The following is a 26,281-nucleotide window of genomic DNA, read 5'->3' as shown; positions in this document are numbered from 1 at the left end:
GTATAAAAAAGACTTTTTACTTTCTTAGACCATTTTGGGGGAGGAAGCTTTCTAGAGCTTATGAAGGGTACATCATTTGCAGTCTTGTGGAATGCCTGTTGCATATTTAGCGATGTAAATTGTTATTAATACATGTAAATCCATGGCTAATTCAAGTCAATGTATGACAAAAACCACTACAATATTGTAAAGTAATTAGCCTCCAACTAATAAAAATAAATGAAAAATAAAAAATAATAAAATAAATTGTTATTAAAATACTACTCATCAATAAATCCTTAAATTGGAGAAAATTCTAAATTGGAAAATTTTAGAGAATTTTTTAAATTTTAATTTACTTTAGAAAATATGCATTTTACTTTTGTACAAATGATATTATGTTTCAAGATTCCATTAGTTGCAAAAAATATGATCTTACTTTCTTTTAAAATTGTATTTTAGTTTGGAGAATAATTTCTTTACAATGTTGTGTTGGTTTCTGTACAGCAACATGAATCAGCCATAAACATACATATATTCCCTCCCTCTTGAACCTACCTCCCACCCCTAGAGAACTTTTATAAAAAGCCACTTTTTGGCATATATTAAAAAACAAAACTAGAAAGTGGAGAAAAATGCATCCATGTAATAACTAACCTTTGTACCTTATTTTAAAACAAATGAAACAAACAAATCAAAAACTGGTTTGGAAAGCATTATTTATGCTCCCAACTTCAGCTCAATGGTACTTACACATGCTAATAATAAGCTTTGCTTTCCACAAAACTTTTCTTTTTACCTGCAACAAATGCTAACCTATGCCTCTGTAAATGAAGACAAAGCATTTATCTTTTTCTTTCTACCTGATTCCTGCAGAATTTGGCTTCTCCAGCAGATCCTCTGTGGACTTGATGAATTACTCCCACCAGATGACAACTCATTTTACTAGTCATTGCTTAATTTGTCCTAACTTGTTTGCATATTATTTATGTCTTGTGTCTCTCCTCACTGTGTTACATCTCCTCATGTTACACTTATGAATTTATAAATGTAATGAGCTATATATCTTATAGCCCATCTACTGTATAAAATTAGTGTCTCCTGCACTACCCAATGGAAACCCAGGCTTCAGAAACATAGCTAAATATCTTAAGGCCATCAATCATATCTACAACTATATAGAAAATATTTATAATAGTGCAACTCTAGATATGAGAAGAGGGAACAAGAGGAAATATTTTCTGCATCATAATAGACTAGTAAAACAGGAGATCCAGAGAATTTTAATAAATGAGTTATAATGGATCTGCAGCTGATTGAAGCAGAGAGTGGGGAGTTGAGGAAACAGATGGACAAGTATAAGTTATACATTGTATATTACAGCTGTTTTATTATACAACCTGATATGCTGATGTCAAAACATGCTATACTAATCTTCCTCAATAGGGAAGACCAATAAGTGTTACGGAAATAAAATGAAACTTTTATTGACATGAACTAACCTTCGTTTCTGTGAAACGAAGAGAAGCTAAAAGCAAAGGAGAAAAGGAAAGATATTCCCATTTGAATGCAGAGTTCCAAAGAATAGCAAGGAGAGATAAGAAAGGCTTCCTCAGCAATCAATGCAAAGAAATAGAGGAAAACAACAGAATGGGAAAGACTAGAGATCTCTTCAAGAAAATTAGAGATACCAAGGGAACATTTCATGCAAAAATGGGCTCAATAAAGGACAGAAATGGTATGGACCTAACAGAAGCAGAAGATATTAAGAAGAGGTGGCAAGTATACACAGAAGAACTGTACAAAAAAGATTTTCACGACCCAGATAATCACAATGGTGTGATCACTCACCTAGAGCCAGACATCCTGGAATGGGAAGTCAAGTGGGCCTTAGAAAGCATCACTATGAACAAAGCTAGTGGACGTGATGGAATTCCAGTTGAGCTATTTCAAATCCTGAAAGATGATGCTGTGAAAGTGCTGCACTCAATATGCCAGCAAATTTGGAAAACTCAGCAGTGGCCACAGGACTGGAAAAGCTCTGTTTTCATTCCAATCCCTAAGAAAGGCAATCCCAAAGAATGCTCAAACTACCACACAATTGCACTCATCTCACACGCTAGTAAAGTAATGCTCAAAATTCTCCAAGCCAAACTTCAGCAATACGTGAACTGCGAACTTCCAGATGTTCAAGCTGGTTTTAGAAAAGGCAGAGGAACCAGAGATCAAATTGCCAATATCCGCTGGATCACTGAAAAAGCAAGAGAGTTCCAGAAAAAACATCTATTTCTGCTTTATTGACTACGTCAAAGCCTTCAACTGTGTGGATCACAATAAACGGTGGAAAATTCTGAAGGAGATGGGAATACCAGACCACCTGATCTGCCTCTTGAGAAACCTGTATGCAGGTCAGGAAGCAACAGTTAGCACTGGACATGGGACAACAGACTGGTTCCAAATAGGAAAAGGAGTATGTCAAGGCTGTATATTGTCACCCTGCTTATTTAACTTATATGCAGAGTACATCATGAGAAATGCTGGGCTGGAAGAAGCACAAGCTGGAATCAAGATTGCCGGGAGAAATATCAGTAACCTCAGATATGCAGATGACACCACCCTTATGGCAGAAAGTGAAGAGGAACTAAAAAGCCTCTTGATGAAAGTGAAAGAGGAGAGTGAAAAGTTGGCTTAAAGCTAAACATTCAGAAAACTAAGATCATGGTATCTGGTCCTATCACCTCATGGGAAATAGATGGGGAGACAGTGGAAACAGTGTCAGACTTCATTTTGGGGGGCTCCAAAATCACTGCAGATGGTGACTGCAGCCATGAAATTAAAAGACGCTTACTCCTTGGAAGGAAAGTTATGACCAACCTAGATAGCATATTAAAAAGCAGAGACATTACTTTGCCAAGAAAGGTCCGTCTGGTCAAGGCTATAGTTTTTCCAGTGGTCATGTATGGATGTGAGAGTTGGACTGTGAAGAAAGCTGAGCACCAAAGAATGGATGCTTTTGAACTGTGGTGTTGGAGAAGACTCTTGAGAGTCCCTTGGACTGCAAGGAGATCCAACCAGTCCATCCTGAAGGAGATCAGTCCTGGGTGTTCATTGGAAGGACTGATGCTGAAGCTGAAACTCCAATACTTTGGCCACCTCATGCGAAGTGTTGACTCCTTGGAAAAGACCCTGATGCTGGGAGAGATTGGGGGCAGGAGGAGAAGGGGCCGACAGAGGATGAGATGGCTGGATGGTATCACCGACTCGATGGATATGAGTTTGAGTAAACTCCGGGAGTTGGTGATGGACAGGGAGGCCTGGCGTGCTGTGATTCATGGGGTCGCAAAGAGTCGGGTACGACTGAGTGACTGAACTGAACCGAGCCTTCAAAAGATATACTTTTGAAATGTAGTATAAACATAATAAAACCATGTTTCATGCCTGTATGATTTTAGAATTTTTCTCATAGGAACATGCATGTCAGTTCCCACCCATGACAGAGATGTATTGTTGAGGACCACTATGTTTCCTTTGTTGTTTGTATTAACCCACAGAACTAAGTAAAGAAAGCAAAAGGAAAAATATAACTAAGGAATAATGGAGTTTCAGATCATAGGCAACAGAGTGCTCCCCTCAGCACCATCAGTAACTAGAGACCCATGAGATGTAAACACAGAAATCAAAATAATATCATGGTCAGAATTTATTCATTTACACTGAAGGTCTCTTTATTTCTGATCGTTTCTACAATTGTGTATACAGAAATAACTCAAACATGTGTGTCTCAAACTGAATCCTCCAGAAATTTAGGTTCATATTTGACTCCGTAAACATGTCTCTAAGTAAGTTCCAAACTCCCCAAGTCAACATATCCCTCTAGAATCCTGCACCCCTCCTGGATCACATTTGCTTTTCTCAATGACACTGGGCTGATATCAGAAACCATGGGTGTATTTTCCCTTCATAATATACCTATGTCCTCGATTTCAGTTTCCAAGTGTCCCGAAGAAAGCTTCTGATAGAGACAACCCCCTTGGCAGGGTATTACAGCATCATGTGTTGGGATTCAGATGATCACACATGTCCTCACCACAGTGAGGACAGGGTCTGGGGCTAATCCAAATCTTCCTGGGACGTCCTAAGTCTGTAAGAATCTCCCAAAGCTCAGCTTTTAGCTGGGCAAGTCTCTCCTGGTGAAGAAAACCCAGAGAGCTGTAACTCTCCCGAGGGGCAGGATAAAACTCTAGACGTAAAGCAGACAACCCATGAGTATGACGCAGGAGACTCTCCAGAACGGCCATGGAGATGAGGTTTCCACACATGCTGAGGACCCTGAGCTGGGAGCAGCAGCTCAGGGCAGGCAGAAGGGCTGTGAGGAGGGAGTCCATGATCCCACACAGGTTTAAGTTCAGCTCTTCAACAGTGTCTGCAACTTTCTCCAGCAGACCTTGGATGAGCTTGGGACGAAAGTTGGTCAGGGTAACACCACTCAGATTCAGGCCCTTTAGCTGACAGATTTCTGGACACTGGGACAGATGGGTCAAGTCTGATTCTGTAAGTTGGCAGTTGGTTATTGAGATGTTATACAAGGGGATCTTCAGGCATCTGGAGGAAAAAGAAAAAAACAAGTAATTAGTTCTGGGAAAACAGAGTGATAAGTGACCTCCACTTGAGAGGTAAATGATTGGCATGAAACCAAGCTTGTTATTACCATCTGATAAAACTCAATATCCAGAATGCCCAGTCTCATTCCAGGCTGAGTCCTGCCATTTTTATGTGTGACTAGATCAAGCTAAAATAATCTTTTTTTTTTCAAGCTAAAAGAATCTTGAAAGTTCTTTTTCCTCATCTATCAAGCAGAGTACAACATACTCCACTTCCTTAGGAATATAAATGAAGATAATGAAATGCACTAGAATATGCTCAGGACAGAGCCTGAGACAGAGTCTCCATCAAGTGTGGACACCACTTAATTGTAGTACTGGGAGATGAGATAAACATGCTTTTAATTCAGATCCCTTCAGTCGATGCTTGGGCTCCAGATGCCTGTATCTCTGGCCAGGTGAGGCACATGGAAGACGTATAGAAACAGTGAGACCCCACACCATGCCCAGGGGCTGCCAATCTTCAGCGACGCCCATCTGGACATCATCTACATATCTTCTATCACTGTTCACTCTCCTTTTGTCTCTGCTTCATTACCATCATCTCCAGAATCATGCATTTCCCATATATTATTTAGTTACATTATATGCAACCCAAGATCATCTTCATAGATTGGGACTTTAAGACAGGTTCATTGTGTTCACAGATTAGTGACCAGAGTTTCTTTTTAGAAATGCTCAGGTCTAATGTGGTTTTTCCTTGTCAATGCCATCTTCACTAACCTGTCATCGAACAGAGATATCTCTTCCCAAAGAAGAAATCACATACATGCCCACACTACACCTAAGCCTCCCAATTTGTAGCTTCATAACCTGATGTCCCTTTCCAGAACTTTTATACCAGTTTTCTCACACCTTGATTGCTCCGCTTATGTGTTACCACAGGTCACAGTAGAGCAGCAAATGAGACAGTGCATTTGATATTTCACTACTGTGTTCACTGTTACTCAACCAGCGCTGGTCTCCTACCTGAGCATCTGGTTCAGGTGGCCTTCGAGGAAAGACGGACCTTCCATACGGAGAGAGCGGAGGTGCTGCAGCCTGAGGATCTGAGAGGTAAATCGCAGAAGAGCCTGCTGGTCCTGTTCCTCAACAGCAGACCCATGAATCGGGGATAGAAGGAGCCTCTGAACATTGCTCATCTTGCCCAGGAGAGAAGCAAACTTGGCCAAGGTGGACAGCTTCTGGGTGAAATTCAATTCCACCTCCTGGATACAATCCAGCTTCACTATTTGGAAAACTTTCTTAATAGTTTCCTTGGACCTTGAAATAATCTTCATCTTCTTACAGCACAAGTGTATGGACCCCTTCCGCTGCTCCACCCACCTGAAGAGGTAGGTGATAAATTTGCCCCAGGTCTTTTCCTTGAGACATAGATCTACATACACCTCCAAGGGAGCCAAAGGGTGCTTTGTCCCTGACATGTCCTTAGCCATTGATGCCATCAGTGAACTTGAGGACACATGGTACTTGTCTCCAGACCACATGTTCCAGAAGTCCTGGCCAGTATTTCTCAAGTCCAGCACCCGCAATTTGCTCTTCCTGTGAGGAAACAGAAGATTTGGTAAGATTCTTTAAAATACACAGTGAATGAAACTACAGCCTCAGAATTTAGGCAACATTCTAACTTCACATCTTTGCTTTTACTTCACATTCCTGATATCACCTTCTGTCTTTCCTCTTTCCTCTCTTGCTCACTTTCCTCCAGCTCCTTTTTCTCTTCCATCCTTCCTAGTACACTTTTGCAAGGCATTTCCCAATGTGATCTCAGCAGCGCTCAAGGTTTCTGAGCTTTTTTCAGAAGTCTCTGGTCCACCCTTTGGTCATTCACTCTCCCTGACACCAGCAGTCCCTTCCAGGACACCCAAGACCCTGCCAGGCTACCTGGGTCAGACTCACCTGGGGTGAACCTCCTGGGCCAGCAGGACATCAAGTCCATCCAGCACTGCTTCTAAGGTTTCTTGGTGAGGCCTCTTCATCAGACCCCCTAGAGGCAGGCGGCCAAAGGGCCAGGCTTGTACCATGGCCATCAGGGTCTCACTGCGTCTGAGAGAGAAGGCGGCCACGAATAGTGGTGGATAGAGCTCCATGGGCAGATACTCCAAAGAGTAGATGGCCAAGGCCTCATCTCTCAACAGGCTCATTGCTGCCAAGTTCACAAGTCTGGGTGGGTTGTGAGCACTCATCCTGACTCTTCTCTTAATGGAATCCTGTGAAAATGCAAGGGAACAAAGCCTCCTTCTCAGGTCAGTCATACCCATAAGGGTGGTCTCTCTCCCCATCTTTCAGGGAAATCAAATCAGAGCCAAAGTCATCACCTTGGAAATGATGAACCAGAAAGGAAGAAACCCAGTTTGTCAGGCTTCCAGGCTAGATTTGGTGGGCACTAAGCCATAGCTCTGCCCCTTCTGGCACTAGAGCAAGAATCTTACAAGTACCAAGAAGAAAGAAAGGCATCGAGTAGCTCCTCCATTTCCTTCCAGTGTTTGCTTAATGCATGTCCCTCTTGCACATTTGTATCAGGAGACTGAACAAGTTGACTCCCTTTCTCTTGGGTGAAAACCTTTAAAGTATCATGTTCAGTCCAAATTATGGGGCAAGAAGTTCATGTGCAACACAGCTTCAGTCCTCAGTTTCCAAAGTTAACTTTACTGGGAAGGATTATGGAGATACCTTTTAAAAGCAATGCAATTTGTGCATAAAATAAAAACTTTAAATGCCTCGAAATAGCGTTTCCAATAGTTAGATGTCTTTTATTAACAAGATGAACTGTTTGATGAGACATTTAAATGATATAAGCCAAAGCCAAAATCAAAATGTTTAGGATGAAGGCAAAGCTACACTTTGAGGCAAAAGGAAAGCCTTTAATTTGTTTAACCAAAAGAAAAGGAAAACTCTTCCTGTCATGTCAGATCACATTCCACCTTTCAGTACACCCTGGCCATTGGCAGAATATCTTTCCTGAGGTTGATAATTTACCGGCTCAGATGTGGTTCTGGGGCTGCTCAGACCTCAGTCCTGGGGGAGAACAAAGGCAGTGATTTCAGAGTGAGAAGTTTCTGTGTCTCTTCTTTGGTGATTAAGGCTTTTATAGAACTTTCTAATCACATCTGCCCTCCTTTCAACTGCTAACTTCCAATCAGAAGTCATTACCTGATTAGATTCCACAAATTCTCTCAGGTTAATTCTGATTGGGTTACAGTATATCTCCAGATGATTTGATATCTACAGGAAAGAGAAAGAATGAGGGAGGGAGTGGGATCTAGAACTTTTTCATTGATTCACTCCACAAAATAGGATTGAGTTTTGCTAATATGGATAGCTGTATCCCTGGGTGGGAGTAAGGGAAGGGATTATGTGTCCCAAATACTATACAAAAAAACAAAACCCAAGACAATATCTGGAAAACCTCATCATTGCATGATTTTTGTCCAAATTAAAATTATTAAATATCCTAGAATTAAAACAGCTTCATAAAAGTAGTGGTGTTATTTCCGAAGGAAACAAAATAAACTCTTATCTGTTTCACGTTCTCACTTAGGTCTTATATGGGAAATGACAGATTATGAGTTTATAAAACTGAAGAAAGTAGGGAAAACCACTAGACCATTCAGGTATGACCTAAATCAAATCCCTTATGACTATACAGTGGAAGTGAGAAATAGATTTAAGGGACTAGATCTGATAGACAGAGAGCCTGATGAACTATGGACAGAGGTTCGTGACATTGTACAGGAGACAGGGGTCAAGACCATCCCCATGGAAAAGAAATGCAAAAAGGCAAAATGGTTGTCTGAGGAGGCCTTACAAATAGCTGTGAAATGAAGAGAAGCAAAGCAAGGAAAAGGAAAGATATTCCCATTTGAATGCAGAGTTCCAAAGAATAGCAAGGAGAGATAAGAAAGCCTTCCTCAAGAATCAATGCAAAGAAAATAGAGGAAAACAACAGAATGGGAAAGACTAGAGATCTCTTCAAGAAAATTAGAGATACCAAGGGAAATTTCATGCAAAGATGGGCACAATAAAGGACAGAAATGGTATGGACCTAACAGAAGCAGAAGATATTAAGAAGAGGTGGCAAGTTACACAGAAGAACTATACAAAAAAGATCTTCACGACCCAGATAACCATGATGTGATCACTCACCTAGAGCCAGACATCCTGGAATGCGAAGTCAAGTGGGCCTTAGGAAGCATCACTATGAACAAGCTAGTGGAGGTGATGGAATTCCAGTTGAGCTATTTCAAATCCTGAAAGATGATGCTGTGAAAGTGCTGCACTCAATATGCCAGCAAATTTGGAAAACTCAGCAGTGGCCACAGGACTGGAAAAGGTCCGTTTTCATTCCAATCCCTAAGAAAGGCAATCCCAAAGAATGCTCAAACTACCACACAATTGCACTCATCTCACACGCTAGTAAAGTAATGCTCAAAATTCTCCAAGCCAAACTTCAGCAATACGTGAACTGCGAACTTCCAGATGTTCAAGCTGGTTTTAGAAAAGGCAGAGGAACCAGAGATCAAATTGCCAATATCCGCTGGATCACTGAAAAAGCAAGAGAGTTCCAGAAAAACATCTATTTCTGCTTTATTGACTACACCAAAGCCTTTGACTGTGTGGATCACAACAAATTGTGGAAAATTCTGAAGGAGATGGGGATACCAGGCCACCTGATCTGCCTCTTGAGAAACCTGTATGCAGGTCAGGAAGCAACAGTTAGAACTGGACATGGAACAAGAGACTGGTTCCAAATAGGAAAAGGAGTATGTCAAGGCTGTATATTGTCACCCTGCTTATTTAACTTCTTTTTTTTGTTTGTTTTGGTTTGGTTTGCTTTGTTTTTCATTTATTTTTATTAGTTGGAGGCTAATTACTTTAACTTCTATGCAGAGTATATCATGAGAAACGCTGGGCTGGAAGAAGCACAAGCTGGAATCAAGATTGCCGGGAGAAATATCAATAACTTCAGATATGCAGATGACACCACCCTTATGGCAGAAAGTGAAGAGGAACTAAAAAGCCTCTTGATGAAAGTGAAAGAGGAGAGTGAAAAGTTGGCTTAAAGCTAAACATTCAGAAAACTAAGATCATGGTATCTGGTCCTATCACCTCATGGGAAATAGATGGGGAAATAGTGGAAACAGTGTCAGACTTTATTTTGGGGGGGGGCTCCAAAATCACTGCAGATGGTGACTGCAGCCATGAAATTAAAAGACTCTTACTCCTTGGAAGGAAAGTTATGACCAACCTAGATAGCATATTAAAAAGCAGAGACATTACTTTGCCAACAAAGGTCCGTCTGGTCAAGGCTATAGTTTTTCCAGTGGTCATGTATGGATGTGAGAGTTGGACTGTGAAGAAAGCTGAGCACCGAAAAATTGATGCTTTTGAACTGTGGTGTTGAAGAAGACTCTTGAGAGTCCCTTGGACTGCAAGGAGATTCAACCGGTCCATCCTAAAGGAGATCAGTCCTGGGTGTTCATTGGAAGGACTGATGCTGAAGCTGAAACTCCAATACTTTGGCCACCTCATGCGAAGTGTTGACTCCTTGGAAAAGACCCTTATGCTGGGAGGGATTGGGGGCGGGAGGGGAAGGGGACGACAGAGGATGAGATGGCTGGATGGCATCACCGACTCGATGGATATGAGTTTGAGTAAACTCCAGGAGCTGGTGATGGACAGGGAGGCCTGGCATGCTGCGATTCATGGGGTCGCAAAGAGTTGGACATGACTGAGTGACTGAACTGAACTGAACTGAACTGAACAGCGGCTTGCAACTGGAGACGTGGATGGCCCTCCAGGCTTAATCGCTGACAGAGAACATCTGATCAAGCCTGTGAGAACACAGGGTGGGTGCTGGGCAGTGTGGTGATGGCCCTTCCTAAAGGGGCCCTGTGAATGACTCAAATAGCCTTATGCATGTGGTTTTGTTTGTTTGTTTTTCTCTTGGAAAGAAGGACACTAAAGGCTTTTCTTTGGGTGATATTTAGAAACTAAACAGGAGTGGCTAAGAGGAGACAGTCATCTTTGAGGGTGTTTCCTGCTAGAATGTTGAGTTCAGGACATCAAATTGACTTGAAAAGATTAAATCTGAGAATCTGAGTGGAGGGAGACACAACCAACTCTGTGAAGGACATTTTCACATCTGAGAATCAATGAGCATAATCACTGTGGGTTCTTTGGGAACTCAGAGACCAGGTGGGGGGAATGTGAATCAGTCTCAGCTAACCTTGTCTTCATTGTGCTCACTGCTACCAGTAAACATTGTCGTTTAGGTTCTTCACACAGAGGATGCAGCCAAGATGGCAATTAATCCCAGGCATATTCTTGGAATCCTGGGAGCTGAACCATAATCCCATTGGTCTCTTTCTACATATTTTTTGATATTACATTGATATTACTTGACTTACTCTGATACTTATTTTGTGAGTAGGGTAAAGACATGACTTGCTGTCTATTTCCCAGTTCCCCTGGTTGCTGCTGGACCATGTTGCAAGGATTAACAAGGGAGCAGGGCACCAGCAGGGGACACTTCACTGCTCCTGGCTGTGAGTTGGGGGTTGCACTTGAGTGGCCCAGGATTTTTCTTGGAGCTGAATCAGAAGAACTTTGCTCTTACAGGGAAGTTTAAATGGAAGGATAAAGGAGGCTTCAAGGAACCTCCAAGAATTTGGTTGCGACTTCCTAAGACTGGGAAGGATGGGAAAGGAGCAGGTATGGAGAAAGAAAGTAAGGAGTCTGTTAGGTCATATTAGACTTGAGATGGTCATAACATTAAGTAAAAAGAAATACCGAGTACCAAATAGCACTTGCAACAAAATCCTACTCATATAAAATGATATACATACTCATTGAAGAGCTAATGGCAAATGCTGCTTGTGAAATTTAAATTTTATACCCGGAATGGCAGGATTGTGGGGGTGCAAAGGCAATTCCAGCCCCAACAACATCAAAATCAGGTGCACAAACCAACACTGGTCTCAGGTCTAGAACAACAAAGACATGCATTTTCCCTGATATTGTGAGGGTCATTGTAGGTCACCTTAGAGTTCCTTGCTGAACACTTTTCTCATACTAGAGGCTATAGGATGGCCAAATATATTCCACACACAGTGTTTTAACAAAGAAAATTTGTTGCTAGAGGCAAAGAATCCCATGCTCAGGGCATGAAATGAGCTACCAGAAAGTTAATGAGAACTCCCAGTAAGCTCCAAATGGTTTGTAGGTCAACAGAGTTTAAGCTTTCAATTCATGCAAAAATTCTCTAAACATCCTTATACATATGAGCATCAAAAGGCCCCAGAAGTTTTCCAAGAAAAAAATAGTAAATCATTGGATGGGGAAATCTGATTTGGATTTTCTTTCTCCTCTGCTCCCTGGAGTTAGTGCCAATCAGAGACCCCTGAGCCTGAAGCCATAGCCAAAGGAAAGAATAGTTAAATTGGTCACCATAGGACAGGCTTGACACAGCCAATAGGCTGAACTCCAGGCAGGTGGCCTTTAAAGTGTTGGCTACTGTAATCAAAGCATCACACCTTGGCAGAGGGAAAGACTGACCCGTGAGACTCTGCCTCAGGTTCTGGTTGTTGCTGTGGCCTTAGATATTGTCTTGATTATGCCTGCAGTCTTCATGTCAAACAACAGCCCTGCCATTTATGGAGATTTATTCTGCATCATGCTCTCGGCTCCATGCTTTACTTATTCAATAGAGCAAGAGACAAACTCAGTGAAGGTCAGTAACTTCTTCCAAGGCACACAGACTATTGGTGGTAGAACTTTAAGTTCTATTTGCCTGTGCTCTTGAGTATTAAATTGTGCTGTCCCAGTGCCAAGCAGTGTGCTGGCCATGTTGAGATTTGTAATAAAATACTGGAGTCATAGTTTCCTCTCTTATAAGAGGGAGAAGGAAAGAACACAAGGTTCAGGTATTTACCATGTTGCTTTCTCTTCAGAATCTGTTATCCCAAAAACTGGGCAGATAAAATAAAAGTGGAATAGCTCCACCTACTGTAGTGGTTCCCAATGACTGGTCCCCTAACCAGCAGCATCAGCATCACTTGAGAACTTTTTAAAAGTGATTCTTAGCTCCTCTTCATATCTACTCATCCAGAAACTCAGAAGCTGGGACCAATATCAGTGTTTAATAAGATCTCCCAACCCCCACCACATCTTCCAGGGTACAGACAGTCATAGGCTATAACATCCACTCAGTCCCACCTCCACCTCCAACCATTGTCCCTCCACCATCTCAACTGCCTTGAAAGGAATAGATGGATTTAAAGCTAAGTGATAGAATGTGTACTGAGCCCAGAGAATCCCTTCATTCAGTGTTCATAATATTGTCCAGCAGGCAGTGACCAAAACCATGCTCAAGAAAAAGAAATGCAACAGGTTAAAATGGTTGTCTGAGAAGGTCTTACAAATAGCTGAGAAAAGATCAGAAACAAAAGGCAAAGAAGAAAAGGAAAGATATACCTGTCTGAATGCAGAGTTCCGAGGAATTGCAAGGAGAGATAAGAAAGTCTTCTTAAGTGAACAATGCAAAGAAATAGAGGAAAACAAGGAATGGGAAAGACTAGAAATTTCTGTATGAAAATTAGAGATATCAAGAAACATTTCTTGCAAAGATGGACACAATGGTATGGACCTAACAGAAGCAGAGGATATTAAGAAGAGGTGGCAAGAATACATACTTCTATGTGTTAGTCACTCAATTGTGTTAGTCACTCAATTGTGTCTGACTCTTTGCAACCCCATGGACTGTAGGTTGCCAGGCTCCTCTGCCCATGGGGTTTTCCCAGCAAGAATACTGGAGTTGGTTGCCATTCCCTTCTCCAGGGGATATTCCCAACCCAGGGATCAAACCTGGGTTTTCTGCATTGGAGGCAGATTCTTTACTGTCTGAGCTACCACAGAAGTCCTAGAATACACAGAAGAACTGTACAAAAAATATCTAATGACCCATATAACCATGATGGTGTAATCACTCCCCTAGAGCCAGACATCTTGGAGTGTAAAGTCAAGTGGACTTTAGGAAGCATTACTATGAACAAAGCTAGTGGAGGTGATGGAATTCCAGCTGAGCTATTTAAAATCCTAAAAGATGATGCTGTTAAAGTGCTGCACTCAATATGCCAGCACATTTGGAAAACCCAGCAGTGGCTGCAGGACAGGAAAAGGTCAGTTTTCATTCCAATCCCAAAGAAGGGAAATGCCAAAGGATGTTCAAACTATCCCACAATTGCATTTCACATGTTAGCAAGGTAATGCTCAAAATCCTCCAAGTCAGGCTTCAACAGTACATGCACTGAGAACTTCCACATGTTCAAGCTGGATTTAGAAAAAGCAGACAAACCAGAGATTGAATTGCCAACATACTCTGGATCATAGGAAAAAGCAAGGGAATTTTTTAAAATCTCCTTCTGCTTCATTGACTATCAAAAGTGTTTGTGTAGATCACCACAAACTATGGAAAATTCTTAAGAGATGGGAATACCAGACCTCCTTACCCGCCTCTGAGACACTTGCATGCCAGTCAAGAAGCAACAGTTAGAACTGGACAGGAACGATGGATTGGTTCCAAATTGGGAAAGGAGTACATCAAGGCAGTATGAAGTGTACTCTGCTCTTTTAAATTATATGCAGAGTACATCATGGGAAATCCAGGGCTGGATGAAGCTCAAGCTGGAATCAAGATTGCCGGGAGAAATATCAATAACTTCAAATATGCAGATGACACCACCCTAATGGCAGAAAGCAAAGAGGAATTAAAGAACTTCTTGATAAAGGTGAAAGAGCAGAGTGAAAAAGCTGGCTTAAAACTCAACATTCAAAAAATTAAGATCATGGCATCTAGTCCCATCACTTCATGTTAAATAGATGGGGTAAAAACGAAAATAGAGACAGACTTTACTTTCTTGGGCTCCAAAATCACTGTGGAAAGTGACTGCAGCCATAAAATTAAAAGATCTTTGCTCCTTGGAAGAAAAGCTATGAAGAAACCAGACAGCATATTACAAAGCAGAGAAGTCACTTTGCCGACAAAGTCCATATAGTCAAACTATGGTTTTTCCAGTAGTTATGTACAGATGTGAGAGTTAGACCATAAAGAAGGCTGAGTGCCGAAGAATTCATGCTTTCAAAAAGCGAGCCTGGAGAAGACTCGAGAGTCCCTTGGACAGCAAGGAGGTCAAACTAGTCAATCCAAAAGGAAATCAACCTTGAATGTTCATTCAAAGGACTGATGCTGAAGCTCAAGCTTCAGTAGTTTGGCAACCTGATGCGAAGAGCTGATTCACTGGAAAAGACCCTGATGCTGGGAAGGATTGAAAGCAGGAGGAGAAGCGGGCAACAGAGGATGAGATGGTTGGATGGCATCACCGACTCAGTGGACATGAGTGTGACAAACTCTGTGAGATGATGAAGGATAAGGAAGCCCAGTGTACTACATTCCATGGTGTTGCAAAGAGTTGGACATGATTGAGTGGCTGAAAAAGTCATTTCTATTTCCAGTCTTCTCTTAAGCTTTTCCTTAGGGACAAATATTTCACTTGCTATTTCAGTAAACAAAGGATGTTGAAGCCAAAAGGCCATCATTCACTGAAGCTGCCCCCAAAACAGTATGCCCTGAGGGTAATTCAAGCAAGAGAAAACAGGATGGTGTCCTGAGGTAGTTAAGATGCACATCATATGGATATGGACCATATGCATATCATATGGACTTCAATAAATCCAGACTTTTGCATATGCATATTGGTATGTATATTAAATGGACTTCTAAGTCCAGACTCTTGCCTCTTTCCATACATAAAAAGAGTATGAAAATGAACTTCCCTGGTGGTCCAGTGGTTAAGAATCCACCTGTCAATTAACAAAGACCTAGAAGAACTAAAGAATAAACATACAGAGACAAACAACACAATTACTGAAATTAAAAATACTCTAGAAGGAATAAATAGGAGAATATCTGAAGCAGAAGAATGGAACAGTGAGCTGGAAGATAAAATGGTGGAAATAACTGCTGAAGAGGAGGATAAAGTAAAAAGAATGAAAAGAACTGAGAATAGTCTCAGAGACCTCTGGGACAATATTAAATGTACCAACATTCGAATTATAGGGGTCCCAGAAGAAGAAGAGAAAAAGAAAGGGTATGAGAAAATGTTTGAAGAGATTATAGTTGAAAATATCCCCAACATGGAAAAGGAAATAGTCAATCAAGTCCAAGAGGTGCAAAGAGTCACATACAGGATAAACCCAAGGAGAAACATGCCAAGACACATACTAATCAAACTAACAGATAAAACACAAAGAAAGAATATTAAAAACAACAAGCAACATTCAGGGGAAACCACATACATTTACCAGCTGATCATTCAGCAGAAACTCTGCAGGCCAGAATGGAATGGTAGGACATTTTTAAAGTACTGAAAGGGAAAAATCTATAACCAAGATTACTCTACTGAAAGGATCTCATTCAAAATTGATAGAGAAAAAACCAGCTTTTCAGACAAGCAAAAGTTAACACAATTCAGGACCACCAAACCAGCTTTACAACAAATGTTAAAGGGACTTATAGTGTCAGGAAATACAAAAGAAGAAAAAGATCTACAAAAACAAAGCTCAAACAATTTAAAAAAATGGCAATAGGAACATATATATATATATATATATATATATATATATATATATATATATATATATATAATCACTTTAAATGTAAATGGAGACTGGCTGAATGGATACAAAAACAAGACCCACATATATGCTGTCTACAAGAAACCCACTTCAGACCTAAAGACACATATAGATGAAAGTGAGAGGATGGAAAAATATATTCCATGCAAATGAAAAGCAAAACAAAGCTGGAGTAGCAATCATCATATCAGAAAAAGTAGACCTTAAAATAAAGAAGATTACAAGAGATAAGTAAGGACACTACAGAATGATCAAGGGATAAATCCAAGAGGAAGACATAACAATTGTAAATATCTATTCTATGAACCTAGCAGAAGCAGAAGATATTAAGAAGAGGTGGCAAGAATACACAGAGGAACTGTACAAAAAAGATCTTCACGACCCAGATAATCACAATGGTGTGATCACTCACCTAGAGCCAGACATCCTGGAATGGGAAGTCAAGTGGGCCTTAGAAAGCATCACTACGAACAAAGCTAGTGCATGTGATGAAATTCCAGTTAAGCTATTTCAAATCCTAAAAGATGATGCAGTGAAAGTGCTGCACTCAATATGCCAGCAAATTTGGAAAAACTCAGCAGTGGCCACAAGACTGGAAAAGGTCCGTTTTCATTCCAATTCCTAAGAAAGGCAATGCCAGGAATGCTCAAACTACTGCACAATTGCACTCATCTCACACGCTAGTAAAGTAATGCTCAAAATTCTCCAAGCCAGGCTTCAGCAATACGTGAACTGCGAACTTCCAGATGTTCAAGCTGGTTTTAGAAAAGGCAGAGGAACCAGAGATCAAATTGCCAACATTCACTGGATCATCAAAAAAGCGAGAAAATTCCAGAAAAACATCTATTCCTGCTTTATTGACTATGCCAAAGCCTTTGACTCTGTGGATCACAATAAACTGTGAAAAATTCTTCAAGAAATAGGAATACCAGATCACTTGACCTGCCTCTTGAGAAACCTGTATGCAGGTCAGGAAGCAACAGTTAGAACTGGACATGGAACAACAGACTGGTTCCAAATAGGAAAAGGAGTATGTCAAGGATGTATATTGTCACCCTGCTTATTTAACTTATATGCAGAGTACATCATGAGAAACGCTGGGCTGGAAGAAGCACAAGCTGGGGTCAAGATTGCTGGGAGAAATATCAATGACCTCAGATATGCAGATGACACCATCCTTATAGCAGAAAGTGAAGAAGAACTAAAGAGCCTCTTGATGAAACTGAAAGAGAAGAGTGAAAAAGTTGACTTAAAGCTTAACATTCAGACAACTAAGATCATGACATCCAGTCCCATCACTTCATGGCAAATAGATGGGGAAACAGTGGCTGACTTTATTTTGGGGGCTCCAAAATCACTGTAGATCGTGATTGCAGCTATGAAATTAAAAGACACTTACTCCTTGGAAGGAAAGTTATGACCAACCTAGATAGCATATTAAAAAGCAGAGACATTACTTTGCCAACAAAGATCCATCTAGTCAAGGCTCTGGTTTTTCCAGTAGTCATGTATGGACGTGAGAGTTGGACTATAAAGAAATTTGAGCACCAAAGAATGGATGCTTTTGAACTGTGGTGTTGGAGAAGACTCTTGAGAGTCCCTTGGACTGCAAAGAAATCCACCAGTCCATCCTAAAGGAGATCAGCCCTAGGTGTTCATTGGAAGGACTGATGTTGAAGCTGAAACTCCAATACTTTGGTCACCTGATGTGAAGAGCTGACTCATTTGAAAAGACCCTGATGCTTGGAAAGATTGAGGGCAGGAGAAGAGCTGACTCATTTGAAAAGACCCTGATGCTTGGAAAGATTGAGGGCAGGAGGAGAAGGGGACGACAGAGGATGAGATGGTTGGATGGCATCACTGACTCAATGGACATGAGTTTGGGTAAACTCTGGGAGTTGGTGATGGACAGGGAGGCCTGGCGTGATGTGGTTCATGGGGTCACAAAGAGTCAGACACAACTGAGCAACTGAACTGAACTGATGCACCCAACATAGGAGCACCTCAATACATAAGACAAACACTAACAGACATAAAAGGAGAAATTGATAGTAATACAGTAATAGTAGGAGACTTTAACACCCAACTCACACCAATGGACAGATCATCAAGACAGAAAATTAATAAGGAGCCACAAGTCTTATATGATACATTAGATGAGATGGATCTCATTTAGATCTTCAGGACATTTCATCCAAATGTAGAATAATATACCTTCTGAAGTGTTCATGGAACATTGTCCAGGATAGAACACATCTTAGGTCACAAATCAAACCTCAGTAAAAATTGAAATTATATCAAGCATCTTTTCTGACCACAATGCTATGAAAATAGATATCAATTACAAGAAAAAAAACTGTAAAGATCACAAACACATGGAGATTAAACAATACATTTCTAAATAATGAACAGGTTACTGAAGAAATCAAAAGGGAAATCAAAAAATTCATAGAAAAATATGACAATGAAAACAAGACAACTCAAAACCTATGGGATGTAGCAAAAGCAGTTCTAAGAGGGAAGTTTATAGTAATATAATCCTACCTCAAGAAACAAGAAAAACACTGAATAGACAACCTAACTTTACACCTAAAAAAATGGAAAAAGAAGAAGGAAAAAAAGTCAAAATTAGTAGAAGAAAAGAAATCATGAAGATATGAGCAGAAATACATGAAAAAGAAATGAAAGAAACGACAGTAAAGATTAATAAAACTAAAAGCTGGTTCTTTGAGAAGATAAATTAAATTGACAAACTTTTAGCCAGACTCATCAAGCAAAAAAGAGAGAAGAATCAAATCAATAAAATTAGAAATTAAAAAGGAGAAGTTACAACAGACAGTGCAGATATACAAAGGATTATAAGAGACTATGATGAACAACTATACAGCAATAAAATGGATAACCTGGAAGAAATGGACAGATACTTAGAAAAGTTCATTCTTACAAGACTGAACCAGGAAGAAATAGAAATTAGGGACAACCCAATTACAAGCACTGAAATGGAAGCTGTGATTAAAAATCTCTCAAAAAACAAAAGCCCAGGACCAGATCGCTTCACAGGAGAATTCTATCAAGCATTTAGAGAAGAGATAATGTCTATCCTTCTAAAACTCTCAAAAAATTGCAGAGGGAGGAACACTTCCAAACTCATTCTAGGAGGCCACCATCACCCTGATACCAAAACCAGACAAAGATAACACACAAAAAAGAAAACTACAGGCCAATATCACTGATGAACATAGATGCAAAAATTCTCAACAAAATTTTAGCAAACAGAATTCAGCAACACATCAAAAAGCTCATACACCATGATCAAGTTGGCTTTATTCCAGGGATGCAAGGATTCTTCAACATACACAAATCAATCAATGTGATACACCATATAACAAATTGAAAGATAAAAACCATATGATAATCTCAATAATGTGGAAAAAGGCTTTGACAAAATTCAGCACCCATTTATGGTTAAAACTCTTCAAAATTGGGCATAGAAGGAACCTACCTCAACATAGTAAAAGGCATACATGATAAGCCTACAGCAAACATTATTCTCAATGGTAAGAAACTGAAAGCATTCCCCCTAAGATCAGGAACAAGATGAGCATGTCCACTTTCACCACTATTATTCAACAGTGGTGAATTGAAGCTGAAACTCCAATACTTTGGCCACCTGATGTGAAGAGCTGACTCATTTGAAAAGACCCTGATGCTTGGAAAGACTGAGGGCAGGAGAAGAGCTGACTCATTTGAAAAGACCCTGATGCTTGGAAAGATTGAGGGCAGGAGGAGAAGGGGACGACAAGTCCTAGCTACAGTAATCTGAGAAGAAAAAGAAAAAAAAGGAATCCAGATCAGAAAAGAAGTAAAGCTCTCACTGTTTTCAGGTGACATGATACTGTACATAGAAAACCCTAAAGAAACTATCAGAAAATTACTAGAGCTAATGAGTGAATTTAGCAAAGTCACAGGATACAAAATCAATACACAGAAATCACTTGCATTCCTGTATTCTAACAATGAAAAATCAGAAAGAGAAATTAAGGAATCAATCCCATTCATCTTGCAACAAAAAGATTAAAATATCTAGGAATGAACCTACCTAAAGAGACAAAATAACTGTATGCAGAAAATTGTAAGACACTGATGAAAGAAATCAAAGATGACATAAAAGATAGAGAGATATTCCTGGGTAGGAAGAATCAATCTTGTGAAAACGCCAATCACAATCTATAAATTCAATGAGACCCTTATCAAATTACTAATGGCACTTTTAACAAAACCATAACAAAATAATTCATAATTTATATAGAAACACAGAAGACCTCAACTAGCCAAAGCATTCTTGAGAAAGAAGATTGGAGGTGGAGGAATCAACCTTTCTGATTTCAGATTATTCTACAAAGCTACAATCATCAAAACAGTATAGCACTGGCACAAAAACAGAAATATAGACCAATGGAACAAGATAGAAAGCCCAGAAATAAACCCATGCACCTGAGGGTACCTTATTTTTGACAAAGGAGGCAAGAAATTTTGACAAATGGGGCAAAGACAGCCTCTTCAATAAGTTGTACTGGGAACACTGTACAGTGACATGTAAAAGAATGAAATTAGAACACTTCCTAACACCATACACAAAGATAAACTCAAAACAGATTAAAGACCTAAAAGTAAGACCAGAAACTATAAAACTCTTAGAGGAAAACATAGGCAGAAGACTCAATGACATAAACCAAAGCAAGATCCTCTATGACCCACCTCCTAGAGTAATGGAAATAAAAACAAAAGTAAACAAGTGGCACCTGATTAAACTCAAAAGCTTATGCATAGCAAAGGAAATTATAAGCAAGGTGAAAAGACAACCACAGAATGGGAGAAAATAATAAAAAATGAAACAACTGACAAAGGATTAATTTCCAAAATACATAAGCAGCTCATACAACTCAATACCAGAAAAACAAACAATCCAATCAAAAAGTGGGGAAAAGACCTAAACAGACATTTCTCCAAAGAAAACATACAGATGGCTAATAAACACATGAAAAGGTGCTCAACATCGCTCATTATAAGAGAAATGCAAATCAAAACTACAATGAGAGATCACCTCACAACAGTCAGAATGGCCATCATTAAAAAGTCTACAAACAATAAATGCTGGAGAGGTTATAGAAAAAAGGGAACCCTCTTCCACTGCTGGTGGGAATGTAAATTGATACACCCACTATGGAAGACAGTATGGAGATTCCATAAAAAAGTAGGAATAAAACCACCATATGACCTAGCAATCCCACTCCTGGGCATATACCCTGAGGAAACCAAAACTGAAAAAGACATACATACTCCAATGTTCATTGACACCCTATTTACAATAGCTAGAGCATGGAAGCAACCTAGATGTCCATTAACAGACGAATGGATAAAGAAGTTGTGGTACATATACACAATGGAATATTACTCAGCCATAAAAAGGAACACATTTGAATCAGTTCTAATGAGGTGGATGAAACTAGAGCCTATTATACTGAGTGAAGTAAGTCAGAAAGAGAAAGATAAATATTGTATACTAATGTATATATACAGAATCTAGAAAGATGGCACCAAAGAATTTATTTGCAGGGCAGCAAAAGAGAAACAGACATAGAGAACAGACTTAAGGACATGAGGAGAGGGGAAGAGAGGGTGAGACGAATGGAGAGAGTAACATGGAAACTTACATTACCATATGTAAAATAGATAGCCAATAGGAATTTGCTGTATGTTTCAGGGAACTCAAACAAGGCCTCTGCATCAACCTAGAAGGCTAGGATGGGGTGGGAAATGGGAGCGAAGTTCAAAAGGGAGGAGACATGCATATACCTATAGCTGATTCATGTTGAGGTTTGACAAAAAACAACAAAATTCTGTAAAGAAATTATGCTTCAATGAAAAAATAAGTAAATTTTTAAAAAAAAATAAAAGAAACCAATACAATATTGTAAAGTAATTAGCCTCCAAAAAAAAAAAAAAAGAATCCACCTGCCAGTGCAAAGGATACAGCTTGGATCCCTGGTCTGGGAAGATTCCACATGCTGTGGAGGAACTAAACCCATGCCCCATAACTCCTGAGCATTCGATTATAGCCTGAGACCTGTGACTACTGAAGCCCACATGCCCTGGAGCCCATGCTCTGCAATGAAAGAAGCCAGCAAAATGAGAAAGCAATGCATTTCAACTAGAGAGTAGCCCCTGCTTGCCAGAACAAGAGAAAGGCTGCTCTCAGCAAGGAAGACCCAGCACAGCCTCCCCCTCCCAAAAAAGTATATAAATAAATAACAATTTTTAAAAAGCATGAAAATCATTATTTTGAAATGTATCATTTTTACCATATGCAGTAATCTTTTGATGTTTTCTGAATGTTTTTTCAGGAAATGACTATGTACTCTGGCTTTCCCATATAACTTTTCTCCCCCTTATAACTTTCAGTTCCTCAGAGCAATCTGAGAAGCCACCTTTCTGGCTATAATCTTCTGTAAAGTCACCAAATAAAACATATTTGTCACATTTTAGTTTGTGCATTTCTTGTCATTTTACATGCTCTTCCAAGACCTTTTCCCAACCCACAGTGTCCTGTCCCCACTCACCTGAGTTCCAGGCGTTAGATGAAAACTGTCGACTAAAACACTAGACACCACCTGAAAGTAGAGAGTTATTTTACTTGGTGGGAATGTTTAGGACGCAAGCCCAGGAGACAGCATCTCAGAAGCTCTGAGAAAACTGCTCCGAGGAGGCAGGAGGGGGAGTCAGGCTATTTACAAGTTTGTAACAAAGGGAGCGGGCAGTCTGAACATCAAAGATTATTGTGAGGTTAAAAAAAGAACGTCAGATATCAAGTTAAGGAATTTAACATTGTATGTATGGCAAGATGCAAGCCTCTGGGCTCACTGAATCCATTCCTTTCATATGTACCTCAGCTCTCTGGGGTCAAATCCTGTTCCCTTGTTCTCATTAAGGGTGGCAAACATGGAAGATGGCTGCTTCTTGCATTCCCGCATCTCCTCAGCTATCACCCTGGGGAATGGCGACATCTGCTGGATTGGAGGTTTACATCACTGTGCAAATATTTGTACTCAAATGGCATTTACAGGACAGCCCAATTAAAAAAATATATATTATTTTGATTATTTGGCTGTGCTGGGTCTTAATCATGCACGCAGGATCTTTGATCTCCCTTGTACCCCTGAGGGATCTTTTAGTTGTGGCAGGCGAATATTTAGTTTTGGGATATGGGATCTAGTTCCCTAAACAGCTATTGAACCCAGGGCCCCTGAATTGGGAGCATGGAGTCACACCCAGTGGACCACCAGGGAAGTTCCACGATATCAAGAAGTATTAAAAATTCTAAAGTATACCACCTTGAACAGAAAATTGATTCCTATCTTCTACCAGCAGGTGGTCATTTCTGTGATCTACCAGGAGGTGGCCTAGGAGACCTAGAGCTCAGAATGTCTATCACTGAAGATGAATCCATCTTTCTTATTTCTCCCACTTGCATCCCCCCTGCACTAGCTGCTGGATCAGCTTAGGTGAACCCTCATGCATTGATGACCGCATGTAATATGTGAGTCCAATTTCAGTCCCTGGGTTTTGCTTTCCTCTGCGTTGTGAGCAGTAGAAGGATAAAAATCTATGCTAGTCACTAGGAGGGAGAAGACTGGGAGGAAAAAAGCATTATGGAGTTCTTACCCAATAAGGAGCTCTTGCTCAACAACTCCAGAGCCAAGTCCTCAACAAGTAATATCTCACAGGATCCTACTAAAACTCCCATAAACAGTGTGTGCATCATTATATTCATTGTGGGGGAAACAAAGCTCTGCCTAAGAGCTATATCCCAGCCCTATATCCCCCTCCTCCTCAGAATAAGCAGTTGCAGCCTCTGAATCCTTAGCAGGGAAACTTCATTTGGTTGCATTTTGTTTAGACGTCCTGTGAGGATTAAAAGTATGTGTCCGCTTCACTGTGAGATGAGATTCCCAGATCTCAGATCAAACAACAATTCTGGGGGAATCTGCAAGGGAATTCCTAGAGGAGAATAGCATGGGATCAGTAGATGGAGTCAAGAGATCAGCCCTCACCTGGTGGGAGGGCATCGTCTTATCCTGTGCGGGCCTGAATGGAACAAGGGCTACTGCTCTCCCGCTCTCTCTCCTTGGCCATGAATACCGGAGCTTCTGGTTCCTGAACCTTGAAACTCTAGGACATACACAAGGGGTGCCTTTGTTCTCAGGCCTTTAGGCTAGACTTAGTGCTACACCATCACTTCCACTGCTTTTCAAACTTAAGATAAGGTCTGAATTAAACCACAGTTTGTTCTAGTTCTCTAGGCAACAGACAGCAGACAGTGGGACTGTTAAGCCTCTGTAACCATATAAGCCTCTTTTCACCTGTTTATATGACAGGTGAATCTTGAATAACATATGGTTGAACTGCTCAGACTAACTTCGATGAGGATTTAACAGTGAATTTGGCCTACATCATATGTAGCTGGCTGAATTTGAGGGTGATGAACTGAGGTTAGGGAGTGCCGACTCTGAGTTATATGTAAAACATAACATATATTTGTTATATATTTGAAGATTCTGATAACCAGACAAGCTGTCCTTGACTTTTCTGATAGAGAAGGACTGGAATTGTAATGGGAATTATCAGCCAGTTCTGATGTGACCAACCACCCAAAATTATATAATACTGTAATGTGGTATGGAAATAACAAATCCGTGTTAAACGTTTTGTTATTTCAGCATTTTGTTAAAAGGAATTTGTATGTCTGGCCACAACTCAGTTATATCAGTGAGGACCCCTACTCACCCATGACAGGCATGAAACAGTGAGAACCAGTCTCAACCTTTTTGGATGTGTGGAAAACATCTTGCAGAAGTGGGGACCTTGCCTTTGGCACTGAAGCACACACAATGGCAAAAACTGTGATTTACACACTGACTGGTAGAAGCATGAAGAATACCCATGCCCAAGGTGAAGGCTCGAGTCAGCAATAAGAGCCCTGTTAAGAGCTCTTCATTCCAATAGTTCATTGCACACTAAGTATGTTCCCCTTTGTGTCTATTAAACCACTGAACAGCCAAATAAATAAGCCAGGAGGTAAGAGTTGCCGCAGGGGGCTTACACTGTGGCTCAGATGGTAAAGAATCTGCCCGCAATGTAGGAGACCTAGGTTCGATCCCTGGGTTGGGAAGATCGCCTGGAGAAGGGAATGCCAGCACACTCCAGTACTCTCTCCTGGTGAATCCCATGAACAGAAGAGCCCAGTGGGCTACAGTCCATGGGGTCCCAAAGAGTTAGGCACGACTGATCGACTAAGTACACACACACACACACACACACACACACACACACACACAAGCAATGCCCCAGGAAGAATTTCTTTATTCTGCCCTAGAGAGTGAAGAAATTATAGGATTGATAAGGTTTTGAATCATGGACAATGTGCCTTTTTTATTTTTTTTTTTTAATTTTTTTATTAGTTGGAGGCTAATTACTTCACAACATTTCAGTGGGTTTTGTCATACATTGATATGAATCAGCCATAGATTTACACTTATTCCCCATCCCGATCCCCTCTCCCACCTCCCTCTCCACCCGATTCCTCTGGGTCTTCCCAGTGTACCAGGCCCGAGCACTTGTCTCATGCATCCCACCTGGGATGGTGATCTGTTTCACCATAGATAGTATACATGCTGTTCTTTTGAAACATCCCACCCTCACCTTCTCCCACAGAGTTCAAAAGTCTGTTCTGTATTTCTGTGTCTCTTTTTCTGTTTTGCATATAGGGTTATCGTTACCATCTTTCTAAATTCCATATATATGTGTTAGTATGCTGTAATGTTCTTTATCTTTCTGGCTTACTTCACTCTGTATAAGGGGCTCCAGTTTCATCCATCTCATTAGGACTA

General features: G+C 40.4%; 1 protein-coding gene across 3 annotated transcripts; it reads right to left on the bottom strand.

Annotated features, from left to right (window-relative positions):
* Positions 1 to 3,655: 3,655 nt before the first annotated feature.
* Positions 3,656 to 23,344, bottom strand: LOC122452337 (PRAME family member 8-like). 3 transcript variants are annotated; one of them, XM_043485857.1, is made up of 5 exons: positions 23,280 to 23,344; positions 22,955 to 23,005; positions 6,540 to 6,850; positions 5,610 to 6,182; positions 3,656 to 4,581 (listed from the first exon to the last, which is right to left on the bottom strand). In XM_043485857.1, exons 3-5 carry the CDS (start codon positions 6,824 to 6,826, stop codon positions 4,029 to 4,031), a joined length of 1,413 nt encoding a protein of 470 aa, XP_043341792.1. In that variant the 5' UTR covers positions 6,827 to 6,850; positions 22,955 to 23,005; positions 23,280 to 23,344; the 3' UTR covers positions 3,656 to 4,028. The 3 variants fall into 3 exon arrangements, with proteins under 3 accessions (XP_043341792.1, XP_043341794.1, XP_043341793.1); XM_043485859.1 differs by having other exon boundaries at positions 6,540 to 6,686; positions 23,280 to 23,296; XM_043485858.1 differs by lacking the exon at positions 23,280 to 23,344 and having other exon boundaries at positions 6,540 to 6,686; positions 22,955 to 23,200.
* Between the last annotated feature and the right edge of the window lie 2,937 nt (positions 23,345 to 26,281).

This window comes from Cervus canadensis, chromosome 13 (genome assembly GCF_019320065.1).
Source record: "Cervus canadensis isolate Bull #8, Minnesota chromosome 13, ASM1932006v1, whole genome shotgun sequence".
NCBI classification, from domain to species: domain Eukaryota; kingdom Metazoa; phylum Chordata; class Mammalia; order Artiodactyla; family Cervidae; genus Cervus; species Cervus canadensis.
The sequence above is the reverse complement of the archived record's forward strand: the minus strand, read 5'-3'. Positions and strand labels throughout refer to the sequence as shown.